The sequence below is a fragment of the Fringilla coelebs genome (genome assembly GCF_963513975.1).
Source record: "Fringilla coelebs genome assembly, chromosome: 21".
Taxonomy (NCBI): Eukaryota; Metazoa; Chordata; class Aves; order Passeriformes; family Fringillidae; genus Fringilla; species Fringilla coelebs.
In genome coordinates this window covers 6642105-6658859 of record NC_140047.1, presented here as the reverse complement: position 1 = coordinate 6658859, position 16755 = coordinate 6642105, and the positions used below count along the sequence as shown (strand labels likewise).

Below are 16755 nucleotides of genomic sequence, written 5' to 3'. Positions count from 1 at the left end.
GCCACCGCAGTGAGAGGTGCCCGGCATCGCTGGTGGGGAGCACGGAGTCACTGGGACCAGCCCCAGGCCTGCGATCGCTCCGGGAGCTGACGGCTGCATTTATGGATTGGGTGGAAAGCCAGAAGGATTGGTCAAACGTCCCCCAGGCCCCGGGCCTGCCCCTGCCCGCGGCTCGGACACGTCACAGACACGCCTGTGGGCCTGGAATGGCCAGCCACGGGGGACAGCCTCGGGGGGACCCGGCACAGTGGGGTGGGCTGCCTTGGTGAGGACGGCAGCCACGACCCCCACTCGCCATGCAAGCCCCCCTCAGCCACAAACCTCTCTGGCCGTGATGTCCATGAGCCCCCTGGCGATGCTGCCCCCGGCACCCAGCGGCCTTGGCCATACTGCCCCAAACCATAACCCCCCCATCCCATTGCCCACCCACCCACGGGACCGTGGGGACCCGACCGTGTGCTGGCCAGGGGCACGTGGGGATGCCCTGGAGCATCCTCGGGGAGGGGGTCCCGGAGTGTCCCCGGTCTCTCGCCCCCCAGCCATGGGCTATGGCGGGGCTCGACGTCGATATCGATTCTATTTAAGGAAGCCCGACCCAAAGTGGCCCCCGGGGCTTGCTGCGGCGGCGGGGCCGGGCCGGGGGCGGGGGCGGGGGGTGCGCTGAGTGCGGCGGGTCCCAGCCCGCCCCTTCCCCGCCCGCCGCCTCCGCCATGGGCGCCGCGGGGCCGCTCTGCGCCCTCCTCCTGCTGCTGGCCACCGGGACCGCCACCGGGACCGCCACCGGGCCAGCCCCACCGCGCCTGGTACTCGCCCTCCTGGCCCGGAACGCGCAGCACTCGCTGCCGCACTGCCTGGGAGCCCTGGAGCGCTTGGACTATCCCGCGGGCAGCATCGCCCTGTGGTGAGACAGCGGGACCCCCGGGGGAAGCCGGGACGCCGTGGGGAGCGGGCAGAGAGTAGCACGGATCCTGGGGGAGGGCTGGGCTGTGGGGGAATGGGCATCTCGGGGGTAGCCGGGATGCTGGAGTCACAGGGACCGCGGGGATAGCGGGGAACCCCCGGGGAATGGGGATTGTGGGGGGAAGGAGAGTCCGGGGATTAAGGGAGGCTGTGAGGGGAATGGAGAGCTGAGAATAGCAGGGACCCGGAGGACAATGCGGGGTGGAAACCAGGGAGAGTAGGGGAACTGGGGGCTCTTGGGTGGGCAGAACAGATTCGAAGGAATGGGGTCCTGCGGGGGAATGGGGATCTTTAGGGGGCAGGGACCTTCACGGGGAACAGGGACCCCGCTGGTAGCAGCGTCCGCAGCCCCACAATCTTAGGGGTGGCTCTGTCCCGTGTGTGAGACCCAGCAGGGCAGCGGGAGGGGCTCAGGCTGCCCCGCGGCGAAGGGGCAGGACCCACACCTTTCCCCTGAGGCAGCTGTGGGGCTGATGAGGGCGGGGACCCCCGGGCACAAGGGGATTCTGCATCATCAGGGACAGGCGCTGCCTTCCCCCTCCCCGCAGGGCTCACCCTCAGGCCCCCTTTCCCAAGGACACCCCCAAACCCCCTTTACCGTGCTGGGGGTTGGCTGGAAGAGGAGTCTCCCGTCTCCTCGTTGAGCCACTGCCATCTCTCGTCTCTCGCCTGAGCTTGTCGGAAACTTTTCTGCAGCTGCTTTTGCGGGGGAGCTGAGGCGGGGGCTGGCCGGGGATCCTGGCGGGGCTGGGGCGGGGGTCAGCTGCGGCAGGGGAAGGGGAAGGGGCTCCTCACCTTTACTCGCTGCACCCCCCGGGAACCCCCGGCCCCAGGACCCTGCAGGGTGTTTCAAGAGCAGCCTGTGGAGCTGGGGGGATACAAATCCTGCCTTCTCCCTTCAGTCTGTCAAATCCCCATGACGCCAGTGCCTGGGGAATGTCCCGGGGCTCTTTGACAGGTCGAGGGTGCCAAGGAGTGTGGGAACTTGGAGTTTGACCCAGTGCGAGGTGGGCTCAGCTCTGTCCGTGCTGGGCTCCCTGTGAACATTGTTCTGAGGATGGGTGGGAGAGTTGGGAATGGTGATGGTGCCCAGCAAAGGCATTGTTCAGGAAGGGCGATTTTTTGCTGTTGAGTCCTTTCTTCTCACTGCTGGAACAGTGAGATGCACAGGGGTACTGTGGGGTGCAGGGACAGGGGGACAAAGTGGCTGTGCTGCAGTGCTCATGGTGGGCAGTCATAAGGCTGGGGGGAGGAGAACATGTCCAGGGCTGCCACTGGGGTGCAGGGTGGGAGCTGTGGAACAGCCTGGCTGGCAGTGGCACTGAGGAAGAAATTACCAGTTGGCGTTCCCCCTCCTGCCTGCACAGCCTTGGCTCCTTCAAATTGCATGTTATGTTCCCAAGCAAGTCTGTCACTGGCTCAGTCTTTTGGGCCCATGAGCATTTCTAGTGCAGGGTGAGGTCCTGGCTGTCCCTTGAGAAGGACCCCCAGAGGCTGATGGCCCCTTATCCCAGGTGTGCAACCGACCACAACTCTGACAACACGACAGCAATGCTGCAGGAGTGGCTGGGGGCGGTGGGGAAGGACTATCACTCGGTGGCCTGGAAGGTGCAAGAGGAGCCCAGGTGAGGCTGGGTGAGTGCTGGGTGGGGGCAGGTGTGAGCTGAGGGGCTCCTGGAGCAGCATCAACTCCGCCTGGCTGGCGACCAGGAGGAGCTAAGCGGAGTGGGGCTGACTCAGCCTGCCGGCACGAACAGCCTGCACCGAGTTTGTGCAAACCCGGCGAGTGAGGTTAACCCCTGCCTCCCCCTGCCCAGCTCCTACCCTGATGAGCTTGGTCCCAAGCACTGGAGTGACAAACGCTATGAAAACGTGATGAAGTTAAAGCAGGAAGCTCTCACCTATGCCCGGGAGCAGCAGGCAGACTACATCCTGGTAATGGACTTGGGGCACTGGTGGGGTGGGGGCTGAGGTGGGTTTCTCCACATCTCCAGAACCTGTGCTGTCTCTGCAGTTCATGGACACTGACAGCATCCTGACCAACAACCAGACCCTCAAGTTTCTCATGGCGCAGAACAAGTCAGTGGTGGCCCCCATGCTGGACTCGCAGACCTTCTACTCCAACTTCTGGTGTGGCATCACACCCCAGGTACCTTCCCAGAAAGCCCCTCAGAATGAGACACCCCCGTGGTGGAGGAGCCTCTGCCATGGAGGCACTGTGCCGTGTGATACCGCAGGGCTTCTATCGCCGGACAGCCGACTACTTCCCCACCAAGAACCGACAGCGCCTGGGCTGCTTCCGAGTGCCCATGGTCTATGCCACCTTCCTGATCGACCTGCGGAAGGAGGACACCTTGCAATTGGCTTTCTACCCGCCCCACCCCAACTACACCTGGGCCTTCGATGACATCATTGTCTTTGCCTACTCCTGCCAGGAGGCTGGTGAGGGTGATGGGGGTTTCGGGGGGTGCAGGGGCTGGGGGGGGCTGTGCTGCTCACCTGTCTCATCCGGCAGGTGTGGAGGTCCATGTGTGCAACCAGCACCGCTTTGGTTACATCAATGTTCCTGTGAAGGCCCACCAGACGCTGGAGGATGATCATGCCAACTTTGTGCATCTCACACTGGAGGCCATGGGTGAGTGCTGTGGGTGGAGAGGTCCTGGAGGCCTCCAGGTCCTGACAGGGCTGTCAGCCCTAGCTCCCAGCCAGGGGAATCTGGGCTCCACTGAAGAGTGTCTCCTCTCTCCACAGTGGATGGTCCCCCCATGCAGCGCTCCAGGCATATTTCTCTCCTGCCCAGGCCGCTCACAAAAATGGGCTTTGATGAAGTAAGTGCTCAGTGGAGCCGCTCATGTCCTCCTGTCCATCCCCCTGGTTGCATCCATCTCTCTGATTGCATCCATCCATGACAAAGGCTGAGCCCCTGTCCCCATCCTGCAGTTGCCAGGCAGCCTGGGTGTCCCCCATGACAACATGCCCCATTGTTGGGGCTCTCCTCTTCCTCCCCAGATCTTCCTAATCAACCTGGTGAGGAGGCCAGACCGGCGGCAGCGAATGCTGGCATCCCTGCAGGAGCTGGAGATCATTCCACGGGTGGTGGATGCAGTGGATGGCAGGTGACCATGAGGGGACCACTCAGCCAGTCTCCTGGTGTCACCCTGGGGAGGGGACGGGGAGTATCTGGTGGGACACCTCACTGATGCAGCCCCTCACCTTGCAGCACCCTCAACAGCAGTGACATCAAGGTGCTGGGTGTGGACTTGCTACCCGGCTACTACGATCCCTTCTCTGGCCGCACGCTCACCAAGGGGGAGGTTGGCTGCTTCCTCAGCCACTACAACATCTGGAAGGAGGTATGGGGCCACAGTGGCCGTGGGGTCCCTAAGGGCCACCAGCAGTGGGCAGGGACCCTGTGAGCATCACAGATGTCCGGAGGACCTGGGGAGAAGGGGTGTCCTGCAGGGTCAGTATGGCCCAGAGTGGTGCTGGGATAGGCTGGCACCTCTGTGCCCTCCCCAGATCGTGTCCCGGGGGTTGGAGCGGTCAGTGGTCTTCGAGGATGATGTGCGCTTCGAGGCTGCCTTCCCAGCACGGCTGCAGCGGCTGATGGAGGAGCTGGAGCGGGCACAGCAGGACTGGGACCTCATGTAGGTGCTGGGGCAGGGGGATGTGGGGTGAGGGTCCCCAAGGCTGGCTCTCATGGTTCCCTGGCCACCCCACAGCTACCTGGGGAGGAAACAGGTGAATGACGAGGATGAAGCGCCTGTGGAAGGCGTGCGGAACCTGGTGGTGGCCGGGTACTCGTACTGGACGCTGGCCTATGCCATCTCCCACCGTGGGGCACGGAAGCTGCTGGCCACCAAACCCCTCTCCAAAATGCTGCCCGTGGACGAGTATCTGCCCATCATGTATGACAAGCACCCCAAGTAAGGAGCAGATTGTGCAGGAGGGTGCTGGCCTGGCCATGCCAGTGTGGGACAATGTGTTTCTTCTCTGCTGTCACCACCTCACCCAGTTCCCCCCCTTGCAGGCGTTACTCATGCTGGAGGAAAACATCTGTAGCATGAGCTCATTCTCAGCCCGCCGCTGTCTGGCCACTGGCCGCTGGAAAATGGCCCTCTGCCAGCATGGGGTGGGGGAATGGGAATGGAGCTGGGGCTTGGTGTGGGCCCTGCACAGGGTCTTGGCCCCCTGGCAAGGGGCAGGGAGCAGCCCCCTGTACCTTAGTGCTGGGGGGCTGTGTGGTCCCCTGCCCCTGGTTGATGGTCTCAGCCCCAATTTGGAGCACTTTCATGCTCCTCTCTGGGGCGGGGGTCAGCAGTAAGGCTTTGTCTGGGGAGGGGGAGGCAATTTAGGGGGTGAGTGATCACCAGCGGGTGGGTGTCCTGGGAGAAGAGGGTGGGAAATCCAGTGAGCAGGATGGACAAACACACGGATGAGGCATGTAAAAGGCAGGCTGGAGGTGGATGGAGGGACAGATTAGGGCTCTGGATGTGCACCAGCAGCAGCTGGAAGCCCCCTGCTTGCAGGCATAACAGCACCAGACAGCCCTGTCTCAGGGCCAGCTGGATGCTGTGCCAGAGACCCACTCTGTGCCAAGAGCCAGTCCCAGCTGGTGGAGAGCCACAGGTCCTGTCCTCTCTGTAATCCCTCCAGAGTCCCTGCCCAGCGTTCCCCAGCTCCATGCCTGGTACCCCACATCCCTCCCTATCCCCTGCCCTGCATGGAGCCTTCCCCGGGTGGTTGATTTGGTTTTCTCCTCTGTGCCATGCTCTGTAAGCCAGTTTTTTCTCTCGGGTCTGCTCCCCTTTCCGCAGCGAGGATTACAAGCGGCACTTCTCCCCACGGAACTTGCTGGTGTTTTCAGCTCACCCCCTCCTGGTTTATCCCACTCACTATGCTGGGGACAGCAACTGGCTGAGTGACACTGAGACTTCCACCATCTGGGATGACGATGCCAAGAAGACTGACTGGGTTGGCTCACAGAAGACACTGAGGGACTCACGGGGCAGTGCTGGCCACCTCCGCTCCACGGCCCGTGACGAGCTCTGATGGTGAGCAAGGCCATGAGACCTGGGCACAGGGGACAGAGCAGCTGGGGAGTGTCCCCCTGTACATGCCATGTTCAGATGTGTCCCACATGCCTAGTTTGTTTTTGGCTCTCCCTGTCAGCTCTCCCTGTCAGCCTCAAAGCATTGTGAGAGACCAGACTGTCTCTTCCAAGTGGGGAAAGGGATGGTGACACAGATGTCCCATGTGGGGCTGCACTGGGCTGGAGGGGATATGGGGACAGGGCTTTCCATCTCCCTAAATCCACACTGCTCCCCAGCCCCTCAGGTGAGGAAGGGAGAACACTCCTTTTCCTGCTGCAAAAGTGTGGAAAGAGCTGGGGCATCTCCCAGGGGAACATTTCACCCCAGCATGCTTGCTCCCCTCAGAAGTGGGTCTCCTTGGGGCTGCGGCCATGTAGGCAGGCAGGCGACCCACACTGGCTCAGCCCCAGGGCAGCACAGACACGGTTAATACTGGGTCAGACTTTCCCTGCCTGAGGTTGCTTGTCCTGGGCAGCAGAACTGCCCTGGGAGCTGCCAGAGCGGGGGAGGCTGGAAAACAGCCCTCCCACTGCCTCGGCTGCAGGCGTGAACACGTTGGGGCTGCTCCTGCCGTGACCACTAATGTCTGTGTCCGTGCCTCCTAGGGATGAGGGATTGTGATCCAGCTGGGAGCACCATGGGCAAGGACCTTATACTGCCTGCTCCCTCTCAGGAGATGCAGCTGCCCTGGACAGAGCCCCACAAGGTTCTTCAAATCTGCATGTGACGAGTCCACCCAGGGCAGGATTTGCCTCAGGAAAGCCTTTCCCTGCCAAGTGGAGAGACCAGAGGAGCACTGTGCTCCGTCTCTGCTGAGGACACATCTCCAGGACAGTCCCAAGTGATGCCAACTCTGCCATCTCCACCAGCCTGGATTTTGGGGAGTGGACTTTGGGCTGGCACACATGGTGGACTCCTGCCACTGACTGGGCTTGTCCCTCATGCCATGCCTGGGTGGAAGCCCAGGGAGGATTAAAGCAGACTGTTTGAGCTGATGTGCTGGGTGCTGGCATTGCCCCAAGTTCCCAGAGGTGCTGCAGGGTCGAGTGTCTGGCAGTTCAGCCAGCTGGGAACTTTGGGAATGAAATCTGTAAGGGGGAAAGAGAGGGAAGGAGAGAGGTGGGGGGGAGGAAGACTGAAGCTCACCCTCGGGGTCTGGGTGGGAAAGGTGGGTGGCATCTTCACGGAGCTCAGCTCTCCCCTGAGTGGAGGTGATGGAGCAGCAGGTGGAGGCCTTGGTAGCAGACACCCAGAGAGATGTCTGAGGCTACCAGGGGATTCGGGAAAGCATAATTTGGGGCAGGTGGAACAGCCAAAGCAGGGACCTTTGGAAGGAAACCAGCTCCAGATCACACAGGACCTGAAGATCTGAGTGGATCTCCTGGAGAACAGGGAGGAGATGGCCAAGTGCCTGTTCTGCAAGTGCAGGGTCCCAGCCAGTATAGACATGAGTGAGGAAGGGGTGACAGGCTGGGCACACTTTTGCTTCCCAGCTCTTCCCCTGGTCCAGGCAGCCTCAGTGCTCCAGGAGGAGCTCAGGAGCTGGGGATGGAGCAGAAGAATGTCTGGTGCCAGCTGGAGTAGAGGATGGAAGCAACAGAAACACTGGTATACGTCAGTCAACAAGTGTCCCAGTGCTTGTTCCATCCTGCTGGGATGCAGGAGAGGAGCTGCCTTTGCTCCGTGTCTCAGTGTTCCTGGGATACAGAGCTGGGTAGGACATGCTGGCACACCCAGAGCTCTGGGACACAGCAGTGGTGAGGTCACACTGCCTCAGTCTGTGCTGTCCACGAGACCTGCAACGGGTCTGCAGGAAGCCAGAACTCCTGCAGCTGTTGGAAACTCCACAGTTTGGGCCAAAACCACTGAACTCAAGAACACTGAGGCCAGCCCTGAAACTTGCTGCAGCTCAGTCAGAGCAGCATGCTATGAGATTCCAGGCTCTCCATGCTTGCCAGTTTCTCAGCAAAGCTGAAATGCCTTTGGACTCTACAGAAGTAGCTCCTATTGCTCCCCATTTCTCACTAGAAGCCTCCCTCCAGACTGTGCTGGTCGAACAGGGATGGGAACATGGATTTGAGCTGCAGTGCCAAGAACCCAAGCTTGGCAAGCGGCGCAGGGAAGAGAGGCAGGAGCAGGGCAGAGTCAGGGTGAGCGTTTATTTAATTTCTGCGCCAAACTGAGGCATGGAACCTCTGCAGGGATTCAAGTGGGACACGAGCTGCCTGGATTGGTGTGGGCATGGAAGGAGGCTGCCCCAGCTCCCAGCCAGGCTGCCCAGCTGGGCCAGCTCTGCTTTGCACCACAGTCACTCTGGAGTGCCTGCAGCACCCTGTCCATCAGCCACAGGGGTCCTGGGGGGTTTGTGTCAGCCCCTGTCCCCTGGCTCTGTAGGTGCTCTGCTCTGGATGTGGTCCAGCAGGCAGGTCACTGCCTGGGCCAGGATCTGTTCCAGCTTCTCCCGCTCCCCAGCACTGAACGGAGACAGGACATAGTTGGGCACTGTCACATCACCCTCTGGCCGCCCGATGCCGATCCTGAGCCGGGTCATCTCCTGGGGAGGAAGGAAGAGAGCTGGGGAGCGTCCCCGCAAGTGTTCAGACAGAGCTAGGCAAGGTCACAGTGCTGAGAGTGAGGCTGGGCAGCAAGGGAGCAGCTCCTCATGTTTTCCAGGTGGTTTTGAGTGCTTGCTCCAAGAAACATAATTTTGGAAGAGGCTTTAGCTGAGCCGTGCCGAGATCCCAGGCTCCTGCCAGGCCTGGCAGAGCGACTCAAGCTAATTGTTTCCATGTCCTCCATGGCGGCCAAACAGACAACAGCCCTCCAGGAAGAAGGGGAAGGAGAAAAAGGGGGGCAAGGGAGCAGGGGCTTGTATAAGAAAAATGGGAGTGGGGGAATAAGCCATGCATTGAGGGAGGCACAGGACTGATCCCCTTCCCTTGACACCCACTCACGTTGGACTGCAGAGCACTGATGCAGGACTGGACCCCGTTGTGTCCCCTTAGGAAAGAGAAAACCCACACTTAGTTTTTAAGAGTCACCCTCCCCATATGGCCCTGGGTCTCCTGCTGCAGGAATGTGGGAATGTGGTCCCAGCCAAGGGCTGCAATCCCCATGTCCTGGTTCTGCAGGCACATCCAGCCCCAGGGGCTCAGAGCAGTTGGCTGGGGGATTTAGGGAAGCAGGGCTAGGACAGCACGTTCTGTGTGTGTCGGCTCTTGCCACAGCTGGTGCATGTGTGACTGAGCACTGGGGCCCGGCACCGTACCTGCCCCATCCCGCAGTGGAAGCTTTCCTAGGTTAAATGTCTGGTGCTGGGCAGGCATAGTGGAGGCAGTGTTATAAAAAGCTCATGTGGTGCTGTCAGTGGGCAGAATCCAGCCCACAGCCACTTCCAGGAGTCTCCCTGCCCTCCCTGCCAGGGCAGGAACTGGGAGGCTGCCCAAACAGCCAGCTGTTGCCTCTGCAATAGATCGAGCCCAGGACAAGAGCTGAAACATTGCAAGGCTGGTGGGATGGGGCCAAGAACAGCCCATGAACCTGTAAGGGCATGTTAAAGCCTCAAACCAGCTCACACCATCAGGGAGCTTGGGCTACCCCATACCTTGCGCTGCCTCCCAGCTTGATTGCCACCTTGCCCAGGGCCTTGTCCAGGTCATCGTGAACCAGGTAAATGTCTCCAGGGCCAAGGCTGTAGATCTCAGCTTTGAAAACAGAAATACAACCTAAGAAATGAGGGGAGACAGACTCACCAGGCCCTGACTCTGCAGAGTGGGGCTGTAGTGAGCCGTGGAGGGCAGGGAGACAGGGCTGTCACAGAGGGCTGGTGCCACTAGAGGCTTTGGGGGTGACCCAGTTGCTCACCAGCACTGGCAACGCTGAGCCCATTGAGGTTCATGAACCTCCGTGGCTTGAGCAGCACCAGCTCCAGGCCATGGGCTGTGGCCAGGGCCACATCAGCGCAGCACCGCTTGTCCACTCGCCAGCCCTCGGCCACCGCCAGCTGCCGGGCCAGCTGGTCCAGCACCTCCATGCCCACACTGTGCCGTGTGCCTCGCAGCCCGTAGTTGCCCAGGCCGGCCACCTGCATGACAGCTGTCAACAGGGCTCTGACGGGCCACCGTGAGGCCCCTGGCCCCTGCAGGGCCTGACCCACTGCAGCATGGCTCAGACCCGCTCCCTCCATGCTCTCCACAGCTGGCTGGGTCCTCACAGCCTCAATCCCCACAGCATTCCCTTCAGTTCCTCTTCGCTCCGTGTCTCCCTCACAGCCCTGATCGTGCCCTGGTCCTGATCGTGCCCATGACCTGATCCCGCCGGCACTGCCCTCACAGCCCCGCTCTGTCTGCTCGGCTCACAGTCCTGACCCACCCTGTTCTCTTCACAGCCCCGTTCCCCCGACAGTCCAGCTCCATGCGCTCCCCCCACAGCCCCGCTGCCCTCACGGCCCCCCCGCCCCCGCTCCTCCCGCCCTCACCATGGCGCGCGGCCCCGCCCGCCCCACGAGCGCTCGCGCGCGCCCCGCCACCTCCGCCGCCAGCATCGCCCTCCTTGCCCGAGTGACATCACACCCCCGCGCCGCTCGACGCCCCGCCTACGTCGCCTCGCCCCCGCCGCCATCTTGGTTACGGGCAGCGCCGCCATCTTTCTAGCGGGCGGCGGGGCGGTGTCGGGGCGGTGCCGGGGGCGGTGTTGCGGGCGGTGCCGGGGCGGTGTTGCGGGCGGTGCCGGGGCGGTGTTGCGGGCGGTGCCGAGGCGGTGTTGCGGGCGGTGCCGGGGCGGTGTTGCGGGCGGTGCCGGGGCGGTGTTGCGGGCGGTGCCGGGGGCGGTGTTGCGGGCGGTGCCGGGGCGATGCCGCCGCTGTGATAATGCCCCGCCGGCCGGCTGGTGCTAGAGGTGGTTGTGGTGGGAACGGCGAGGCGCGTTGACGGAGGGCTACTGGGGGCCGCGGCCTGGGAAGCCGCCCCTCTCATCGAGGAGACCGCGAGAAGCTCTGCAGAGGCTCCCCGAGGGACTCGCAAGAGCAGCGAATGGCCAGGACTGGGCCCCGTGGTTTGTGTGTTGGTGCCCGTTCCGTCTCCACTCGCGTCCGGCGCGTGGCACACGGCTGGATGGGGGAACGCATCACTGCTCGCCTTCCCCCAGGCCATCCTTCAGCCCTGGCTGGGTCCGCACCCTGCCAGCAGCGCACAGCTTTGTTCAGGGCACCGGGACAGTTCCCCAGCCCAGGAGCACATCACTGTGCTGGAAACTGGAAATCTTCCACACTACATGCAGTCAGGGATCCGTGTAAACACCTCAACTGTTTCATTCTTATAAGATTTATTTTAAAATTAGAAATTCATATTTTTGCAAGAGGCAGATTTTTTGCCTCTGTCTTTGGGCCAGCTCTTGGGCAGCCTTTGGGTGGTGTCTAAAACCCCCAAAGCTCAGGGCCTGGAGCTGGAATGGTCCCAAGCCGTGGCAGTTCATTTCCATACAGGGAACAAGCAGAGCTTTGGAAGCTTTGCAAAGTGTCCTTACACCCATCCCTTAAGCAGGTTGTTCCTAGCGAGTGAATGACTCTGGTTCCCCTGACCTCTTTTTCCATAACAGCATAGATGATATTAAAATCAGGGCAAAAGCCAGGCTGTGCATCCCCTGCTTGGCAGTAGAGAGCACTAATCTTCTCTAACTTGTCCCCAGGTCCCTCACTGTGACACTCCCCAGAAGCTGAACGGCTGCTGGCCCAGCCAAAGCCTGCAAGGTCTGACCAGCAGAAGGATGTACAAGAAGCTCCACAGCACATAGCACCAACTCTGCTGGAGAAACCATCACTGAATAAAAGGAATTTTCAAAACCGTTAGCAGCACTGTGGGCTTCCCTGGAGGTAGGATGAGATTCTTCACGGCTGGTAAAACAAGCAAGAAGTCTTTTGTTGTTGTTTTCCTGGTTTGCTACAGGGAAATCCTTTGGCCCTTTAGGGAAAGATGGATGGAAGGGGTGGTAGGGGAGCCTGGCTCATGGCAGATGAGGTGTTCCCCTCTCCCATATTACCCCCCTCACTTGGTGTTGAAGCTGCCAAGCACCTATTCACAGTGAAAGGAAACTGGAATGTGGGTGGCTCTAAAACTTCCTTGAAAAGAAAACTTGGTTGCCATGTTGAGGTGTTCACAGGAGTCAGCACCAGTATAGTATGTTGTGCCAAGGAGCTGAGGCACAGCTATGCTTTAAAAGGTTTTAAAAAAACTGTTAAAAGGCTGTAAGGAAGAAATATTCTTCTGTGGGCTCAGAATCTTAACGTATTGGGTATCAACAGCTGCCAGAAGTGGGGAAGAGCTGTGGATGGGTGCTGTTGACAGGGTGAGAGCCTCCTTGACATTGCAGACCCTCTCAGCATCTTCCCCATGTCATCACATATGTCTCAGGTGGTGGATCCACCTTTACCTGGCCAAGAGTCAATCAGTAAAGTGCTCTAAATTACATAATTTGCACCTGGTCCGGCAGCTGCATCCTGCAGTGGACTCCTTGGAGCTGGAGAGAGTTCAGCAGGAGAGCACTTGTGCTGTGGGGAGTGACACACCATTCCCACTGCACATCCCACCAGCCCTGGGTGCTTTCTAGCACTATGGCTCTGAGAGAGGCCCTTGCCAGTGACTAGAAGAAAAAACTGATGCGAGAGGCCACTGTTTTGCAGCCTGTTGATGAAAATAATTTCTCCTCTTCTGGGAAGTAGGGGATGCTGTCAGCCACTTCCTGGACAACATCCGGGCGTACCTTGAGGCCTTGCTGGATGAGCTCACTGACAACACACTGCTTCACGTGGTGGTGCTTCAGTGGGAGGAAAGGCACAACAAAATCAATGAGATGTTCATTAATGATCCCAGATTTCCAGAAGCCACCTGCACAAGGAAAGGGAGAGAAGGTTTTACCTTCAGAGAGGCTCTGCAGTCCCTGCAATTTAAAGAGCTGCTTTGTGTGAAGCCAAAATACTCTGCTGAAGAGAGATCTTGCTGGTTTTGAACCCATCAGTTGTCACCTCCCCCCCCAACAGACTTTCTTCCCCGAGAAATGAGGGGATTTAGCTTGTCTAGTCAGAATTTAAGCTCTGCTCCCTGTGCTAAGGGCAAGGCAAGGAGATGCAGGCAGGCAGTGGGGATCGATATAGCTCAGTGCTGTTCTGGCAAGTGTGCTGTGCTGTCTGCCAGCCCCCAGCTGCAAACACACCTTGTCTCCCAAGAACTTTGCTAAATATGGCAACAGGTCTGCTGGCTCAGAAGGAAGGAGACCTAAAGGAGCTCGCAGTTCCAATCCCTCAAAACCCCCCTGTCCCTTTCTGGTTGCCTGGGAGGTAGCAGGTGGTGTGGGTGGCTTCCTAGAACAAGCCTGGCTGCCTGTGCTGGGCTGTGGGGCTACAGGAGGAGCTCAGCTCCATGGACTCACTCTCAGGGTTTTCAAACACGGCCTTGGAGATGGCTGGCTCCAGGTCCTGCAAGCTGATCTCCTCCCGGTCCTTGCGGGCACGCCACAGAGCCAACGTCACGTTGTTGATCTGCTCCCCTCCTGCATTGCTGCACAAGAATGAGAGCCTTATCCACTGTGTAGCCAGGAAAATGGTGTCTCAGGTGGCACCTGACACCCACCAGCCTGCAGAGTGCAAGCCAGCAGCTCCCAGCTGCCTGTCCCAAAATAACTCCTGTAGAGGCAGCCAAATAACATGCAGAGGAGGCTTTTTCACACTCTCCAGATCTGTCTGTTCACAGTGAGACTGCATTTCTTGGCATTTGTAGAGGCTCAAGGCTTGGAGAAGGAAAGGCAAAACAAGTGTGTGCCCTGAGGTAGGTGCAACCTCAGCCCAAACAAGTAGCAGTGAGTTGCAAGAGGCCTCCATGGCCTCCCCGTGGAGAGGCCTCTCTCACCTGATGAAGATGAAGATGGCTTTGCGGTAGTTGGTCCCGTACACAACCCACGAGGGCCCCAGGAACGGGATGATCACATCAATCAGGCCTGGGTGCATCTTGTCCATCTCATCGAAGAGAAACGCTGACCGTCCACAGCTGGTCAGGTTCCCTTGGATCCAGCGCTTCAGGCTTTCCTAGGAAAAACCCCACCAAGTGTAAGGCAGTGAGATGGCAAGGAAGGCTCAAGCACCCCAGAGTAAAGGCTGAGGCAGGAGCTCAAGCACAGCCAAAGGTGCTGAGAGCAGCGTGTCCCTGCACAGCACCACACACGTGAAAGACCCAGTTGGGGAGGCCCTTTATTCTGGGTTTCACACAGTGGCCGTTTACCAGCTCTTTTTAACCATTGTAGGTCTTTTTATATAGATTTAAAGGAGGAGGCAGCACACTAAAGCTGGAGATTCAGACTCCTACAGCTCCCCACATTCTTCTCATTCCCTGTTGTATCTACACAGTTCCCAGCTTCTTGCCAGCTCCTGCTCTGATGCAGAAACATGTGCCTGCACTGACCCAGAACAGCTCTTTATCATGGCTGAAGGTACCTCCTAGCTTACACAAAACCACTCACATTGCCTGGGGGCATGTGAAACTCCTAACTGAAGCACTTCAGCCAGGAAGGGATTTACTTTTCCAAAAGCACTTCCTCTAAGGACACAATACAACAAATAACTTCTCCAAACATCCAGAAACTAAAGCTCCAGGTGTGCTGAATTCCCACTCTGCTGAAAATCTGGCATTTTGATTTCTCTCTTTTCTCAGCTCTAAGAGACAGAATGGCACCATGGAGAGTCTGGAGCTGTTGTTAGGGAGCTGTGTGCTCTGTGAGGAGGGGATTACAAGTCTAGTGATATGCAGGTTTTTACAGCCATCAGGCTGTTTGGAAAGCAATGGGAAAATTTTAGTGCCTTTCATCTAAGCCAAGCACTTTTGTTTGTGTGTTCAAAGAGCTGTGTAAATATTTAAGAATGAGAACACGATCAGGGCAGGGACTGCTGTGGAGAGGACAAAAGTAATATCTGAGTATATTGCAGTTACTAGTGCATCCTTCAGCCAGTGTATGGAGCCACTCTCTCAGCTATGTTTGTCTGAGAGGGTAAAACAAAGAGCTTTTATTCCTACTGCACTTCAGGAAACAGCTTGAATGCATATGTACTGAGGATCAACCCAGACACAGCCAAAACCCCCCAGTGAAGTGGCACTGCTGAGCGGCGTCCCTTACCTTGTACTGCTCTATCTGCTCAGCGTGGGGAAAATGCACTATGGGGGAGAAGTGGTGAACATAGGGGCTCTGGAGCCCCCTCTGGAAGAGGTAGCGGATGAGCATGGAGCTCACGTAGGTTTTGCCTGTTCCTGTGGAGCCGTGGAAGGACATCACGAGGGGTTTCACTGGATTCGGGTTCTGCAGGAACTCCCTCAGCCCTTTCATCACCTGCTGCCTCACCAGGGGCTGCCCCACCAGATTCGTGGCCAAGTCGAACTCGAGACCTGAAAGGAAGTGAAAGCAGGACTTGGAGAACGCGGGCTGTCACCGCTCCCTGTCCCGTCCCTGGGGGCTGCCCCGCCGGGCCCCGTCATCCCCGGCTGCCGCACGGCCGACAGACCCCGTTCCAAGGGACGCCCCCGGGTGGGCTCTCCTGGAGACCCTCGCTGGCTCCCGGGACCCCCTCGCCCGGTGCCTCCCGGTCTCGGCGGCTGCGCGCCCTCCGCCCCTGAGGGTCCCCCTGCCCCCAGTCCCCCATCCCGGCCGGCCGCTCCCGCTGACCGCGCAGGTCGGGCCCGAAGCCGCACTCGCAGTCTGACGAGAAGCCGCAGCGCAGCGCCCACAGGTCCCAGGCGGCGGCGGGGCGGGCGGCGGCCGCCAGCAGCATCAGCAGCACCCGGACCGGGACCGGGACCGGGGCCGCTCCGGGGGCCATGGCGGCCGCGGCTTCCGCCCCGCCCGCACTACAACTCCCAGAGTGCCCCGCGCGAAGGCGGGCCCAGAAAGGCCTGGCCCTAGGAAAGAGGCGTGGCCGTGCACCGAGGGGGCGGGGTCTGACCCGTATCGCCCCGCCTCCCACTGGGCAGGGACCCTGTGCCCCTGTCCCCTCCTGTCCCCTCCTGTCCCCCCGTGCCTGGGGGACCCTCTCGCAGAGAACCACCTCCTGAAATTCAACAAATGCAGAGTCCTGCACCTGGGGAGGAACAGCCCTGAACACTGGTACTGGTTGGGGGCTGACACGGAAAGCAGCTCTGCAGAAAAGGACTGGGGGTCCTCGTGGACCACAAGTGTCTGTGAGCCAGCAGTGTGCCCTGAGGGCCGACAAGGCCAGTGGGATCCTGGGGTGGATTAGAAAGAACATTGCCAGCAGGTCAGGGAGGTGATCCTGCATCTCTGCAGATAGATAGATAGATAGATAGATAGATAGATAGATAGATAGATAGATAGATAGATAGATAGATAGATAGATAGATAGATAGACAGACAGACAGATAAGGCAATGGGTAGAACCTGATGCCCAGGAAGTTCTACCTGAACACAAGTAAAAACTTCTTTACAGTCCAGTAACCATGCACCAGAACAGATTGTCCAGAGAGGACATGGGTCCACAGGGAGGTGGGACCAGATGACCCACTGTGGTCCCTTCCAACCTGAACCTGTGACACCACACAGCCCTCCTCAGAAGGGCTGTCATTAGGCCACCATGGGGTCTGGAGCCAGGTTCAGTCAGCATGGTGATTCCCCCCATCCACCCTTCCCATGCTCTGCTGCCCCACGGGGGCTC

The 16755-nt window shown here is 59.4% G+C and overlaps 3 protein-coding genes across 7 annotated transcripts; 1 reads left to right on the top strand and 2 right to left on the bottom strand.

Moving 5' to 3' along the window:
* Positions 1–710: 710 nt before the first annotated feature.
* CERCAM (cerebral endothelial cell adhesion molecule) lies at positions 711–6998 on the top strand (the record flags this gene model as incomplete). The annotated part of the gene is made up of 13 exons (XM_084219687.1): positions 711–901; positions 2475–2585; positions 2778–2895; positions 2975–3109; positions 3198–3402; positions 3476–3595; positions 3712–3788; positions 3970–4076; positions 4181–4313; positions 4480–4607; positions 4683–4886; positions 5778–6014; positions 6659–6998. The coding sequence occupies 12 exons, from the start codon at positions 711–713 to the stop codon at positions 6010–6012; spliced, it is 1764 nt and encodes a 587-aa protein (XP_084075813.1). The 3' UTR covers positions 6013–6014; positions 6659–6998.
* A 1215-nt stretch (positions 6999–8213) lies between these two features.
* PTRH1 (peptidyl-tRNA hydrolase 1 homolog) lies at positions 8214–10703 on the bottom strand. Of its 4 annotated transcripts, none has more exons than XM_084219473.1 (5): positions 10625–10703; positions 9918–10137; positions 9658–9757; positions 9008–9053; positions 8214–8607 (listed from the first exon to the last, which is right to left on the bottom strand). In XM_084219473.1, the coding sequence occupies exons 2-5, from the start codon at positions 10084–10086 to the stop codon at positions 8422–8424; spliced, it is 501 nt and encodes a 166-aa protein (XP_084075599.1). In that variant the 5' UTR covers positions 10087–10137; positions 10625–10703; the 3' UTR covers positions 8214–8421. The 4 variants fall into 4 exon arrangements, with proteins under 4 accessions (XP_084075599.1, XP_084075597.1, XP_084075598.1 ...); XM_084219471.1 differs by lacking the exon at positions 10625–10703 and adding an exon at positions 10531–10600; XM_084219472.1 differs by lacking the exon at positions 10625–10703 and adding an exon at positions 10582–10598.
* Positions 10704–11428: 725 nt separating this feature from the next.
* TOR2A (torsin family 2 member A) lies at positions 11429–15911 on the bottom strand. Of its 2 annotated transcripts, XM_084219839.1 has the most exons (6): positions 15753–15911; positions 15210–15475; positions 13952–14127; positions 13476–13603; positions 12810–12934; positions 11429–11943 (listed from the first exon to the last, which is right to left on the bottom strand). In XM_084219839.1, exons 1-6 carry the CDS (start codon positions 15904–15906, stop codon positions 11938–11940), a joined length of 855 nt encoding a protein of 284 aa, XP_084075965.1. In that variant the 5' UTR covers positions 15907–15911; the 3' UTR covers positions 11429–11937. The 2 variants fall into 2 exon arrangements, with proteins under 2 accessions (XP_084075965.1, XP_084075964.1); XM_084219838.1 differs by having other exon boundaries at positions 11429–12934.
* Between the last annotated feature and the right edge of the window lie 844 nt (positions 15912–16755).

What these genes read in the sequence shown, in the direction of transcription:
- TOR2A (XM_084219838.1), bottom strand. Translation starts at nt 15,906, where the DNA reads ATGGCCCCCGGAGCGGCCCCGGTCCCGGTCCCGGTCCGGGTGCTGCTG. An exon ending in CTTCGGGCCCGACCTGCGCG is followed by an intron (nt 15,476 to 15,752) that starts GTCAGCGGGAGC and finishes ACTTCCTTTCAG; the next exon opens with GTCTCGAGTTCGACTTGGCC. An exon ending in AGCAGATAGAGCAGTACAAG is followed by an intron (nt 14,128 to 15,209) that starts GTAAGGGACGCC and finishes GGTTTTTCCTAG; the next exon opens with GAAAGCCTGAAGCGCTGGAT.
- PTRH1 (XM_084219470.1), bottom strand. Translation starts at nt 10,239, where the DNA reads ATGGAGGGAGCGGGTCTGAGCCATGCTGCAGTGGGTCAGGCCCTGCAG. An exon ending in AAGCTGGGAGGCAGCGCAAG is followed by an intron (nt 9,054 to 9,657) that starts GTATGGGGTAGC and finishes CTCTTTCCTAAG; the next exon opens with GGGACACAACGGGGTCCAGT. An exon ending in TCAGTGCTCTGCAGTCCAAC is followed by an intron (nt 8,608 to 9,007) that starts GTGAGTGGGTGT and finishes CTTCCTCCCCAG; the next exon opens with GAGATGACCCGGCTCAGGAT.